The sequence below is a fragment of the Macrobrachium rosenbergii genome, chromosome 2, assembly GCF_040412425.1.
Source record: "Macrobrachium rosenbergii isolate ZJJX-2024 chromosome 2, ASM4041242v1, whole genome shotgun sequence".
Taxonomy (NCBI): Eukaryota; Metazoa; Arthropoda; class Malacostraca; order Decapoda; family Palaemonidae; genus Macrobrachium; species Macrobrachium rosenbergii.
The window spans coordinates 26,593,348-26,595,847 of record NC_089742.1 but is presented as its reverse complement, the minus strand read 5'-3'; the positions used below and the strand labels follow the sequence as shown (position 1 = coordinate 26,595,847).

The window sequence follows — 2,500 nt, the reverse complement described above, 5'->3', positions numbered from 1 at the left end:
TCTCTCTCTCTCTCTCTCTCTCTCTCTTTTGTGCTGTGTTTCTTCCCTTTGACCTTTACTCTTTCTCTCTCTTTTTCCTCTTCAGTTTGCGCCGTTTCTTTTTCTCTCTCTCTCTCTCTCTCTCTCTCTCTCTCTCTCTCTCTCTCTCTCTCTCTCTCTCTCCTCTTCTTCCAGTTTGTTTTAAGTTTCATTTTACCTCTCTCTCTCTCCTTTCAGTTTGTTTTGCCTCTCTCTCTCTCTCTCTCTCTCTCTCTCTCTCTCTCTCTCTCTCTCTCTCTCTCTCTCTCTGACATTCGTAGGGCATTAGGTCTAAAAGTTAGGGTAAACAGTCTTAACAAAATCAGGCATTAGACAAATAACAATTTTTTTTAGATTCTAAAGTTTTCTGCTTAGAATATAATTCAGGAAAGCGTAAATTAAACCGTAATAATTCTGTAATTAATCCTTGCAATAAGTGGCTCTTTTTTACAGAATGCATTGTCATATACAGGTATTCCAATTTAAAAAACTGGATTACACAAATTTAACACATTTTTAAAATTTTTGTTGTCTGAGGTCAGTGAACAAATCTTTCAACAGACCGAATTTACCCTTTGTTTAGTGGTCATGGTTCCTACGTTCAGTCATTTTCGTCTATTATTTATCAAGTTTAAAAAAATCTACCTTCATTTTTCTTGTCGTAACCATTACGACAGAGTAAGACCATGACCGTGAAACATTACAACTGCTCTTCTTACGCAACAGTGATGTCTGGAGAACTTACTGAGATTATCAGAGCATCCCGTAAAAATGACAGAGAATGGGATACATAGAAAACGGGATTAGGTTGCTTGACAGTTCAAATAGAATATTGTCATTATTCAGAGACCAAAAACTGTGAGATACATCACAGACATAAGGAAAATTGTTTTTGATAGTTTGTTATTTTGCTGGTCTCGTAAAAGGGCTTAGTTATGCTCCGTGATTTTCTTAGGATATAAATCTGTCTTTTGGTGGTTTTCTTGTTTTCATTTTGTTTACAGCAAGTTTTTAATTTAGTGAATATTTATTCTTGCACTGTTTCTCAAGTCTGGAACTAAAACTTAAGTTATTTGTTACTGGAATGTTATTTTGCAGTTAAAGAAAGGTGTCAATCCTGAATCTGTCAATAAACATATGTATATACAGTATAGTATATATATAGTATACTATATATATATATATATATATATATATATATATATATATATATAATATATATATATATATATATATTATATAAGCATGTATGTATGTACTGTATGTTTGTGTGTGTGTATGTGTGTTTGTTGGTATTTGTTTCTCCCCGTGCGAAGTTATGCTTTATATCTTTGTCTTTCTGCTAACCACTGATTATTTTCATCAGATTTGTATAACCTTTTTAGGTCTTTTTTCTATATAATTTTTCATCGGTTATTTCCTTTACAATTTTGTATTTCCCGTTCTATGAAAATTGAGGCGTTCTTCATTAGAAGGGCATCTCGCCACAAAAAAATTGTGAGAGTTATAAACCATAAAATTTTTGGAAATTCAGCCTACTCTAATTTCCTTGTTTTTCAAGATACAAAGTTGAATTTCGTATGAGATTAAGTATTTGCGATCAGGAATAGAATAGTATGCATACAAAAATTATTTTAAAGCTGTTCAGGCGAAAAACGCCATTTTCAAACGTTGTATTTTAAGTGTTATTTTCATATTTATCCATTTCTGAAAAGTTTTCCCATTAAAGTCTCATCAAGATTTGTGTATTTTTCCACTGATATCAGAAATCTATCCTTTTGCTGTTCAGGTTATTTAATTTCGTGTGGTTTTTATATGATTATTTTGAAATTAAAAAATAATTTGCGGTCACAACCTAAATTAATGAGATTTTCATATAGATTTTCATATAATTTTCTGCTGCTAATTTTGCAATCACAGAGTCATCTGATTTTTATTTATATTTTTCTGCTGGTAATTTTGAAGCCGCAACCTAAATTGAGAGATTTTTTGAAACATTTTTCGCCTAAATGTATCCACTTTTTAGACCTTTACTTTACTTCCATTCCAATTCCTCTCAGTCTTGCTGTCCAACACCTCTAACTATTACTGTTGGGTTTTCACTGTCTACAGTCACTGAATGGCCGAAAGTGGCCCCCTGCCAAGTGCTTGGCTTGACAGCCAAAAATTTTATAAATCAAATAATCCCGTTGGAAGGAGGGTAGTACCATCAGTGTACCTTTCATTCCTTTTACTGTACCTCCGTTCATATTCTCTTTTATTCTTTTTATCCTCGCCCAACAATTGTTTCATAGTGCAACTGCGAAGTTTTCCTCCTGTTAAACCTATTAAAACTTTTTACTCTCAATTTCCCTTTCAGTGCTGAATGACCTCATAGGTCCTATAGCGTTTGGCCTTTGGCCTGACTCTAGATTCCAACTCCAGTTCCAATAAATCAAATTAAAATATATATATATTTTTTTTTTTCCAGCCGGCCAGAGAG

General features: G+C 33.0%; 1 protein-coding gene across 1 annotated transcript in view; it reads left to right on the top strand.

The window, feature by feature from the left end:
* LOC136844165 (uncharacterized) overlaps positions 1-2,500 on the top strand; it is a 248,847-nt gene that overhangs the window by 178,816 nt on the left and 67,531 nt on the right. The window contains exon 5 of the mRNA XM_067113185.1: positions 2,489-2,500. This exon is cut by the window's right edge and continues 113 nt beyond it. Coding sequence (XP_066969286.1) covers positions 2,489-2,500 — 12 coding nt within the window. The remainder of the gene's footprint in view (positions 1-2,488) is intronic.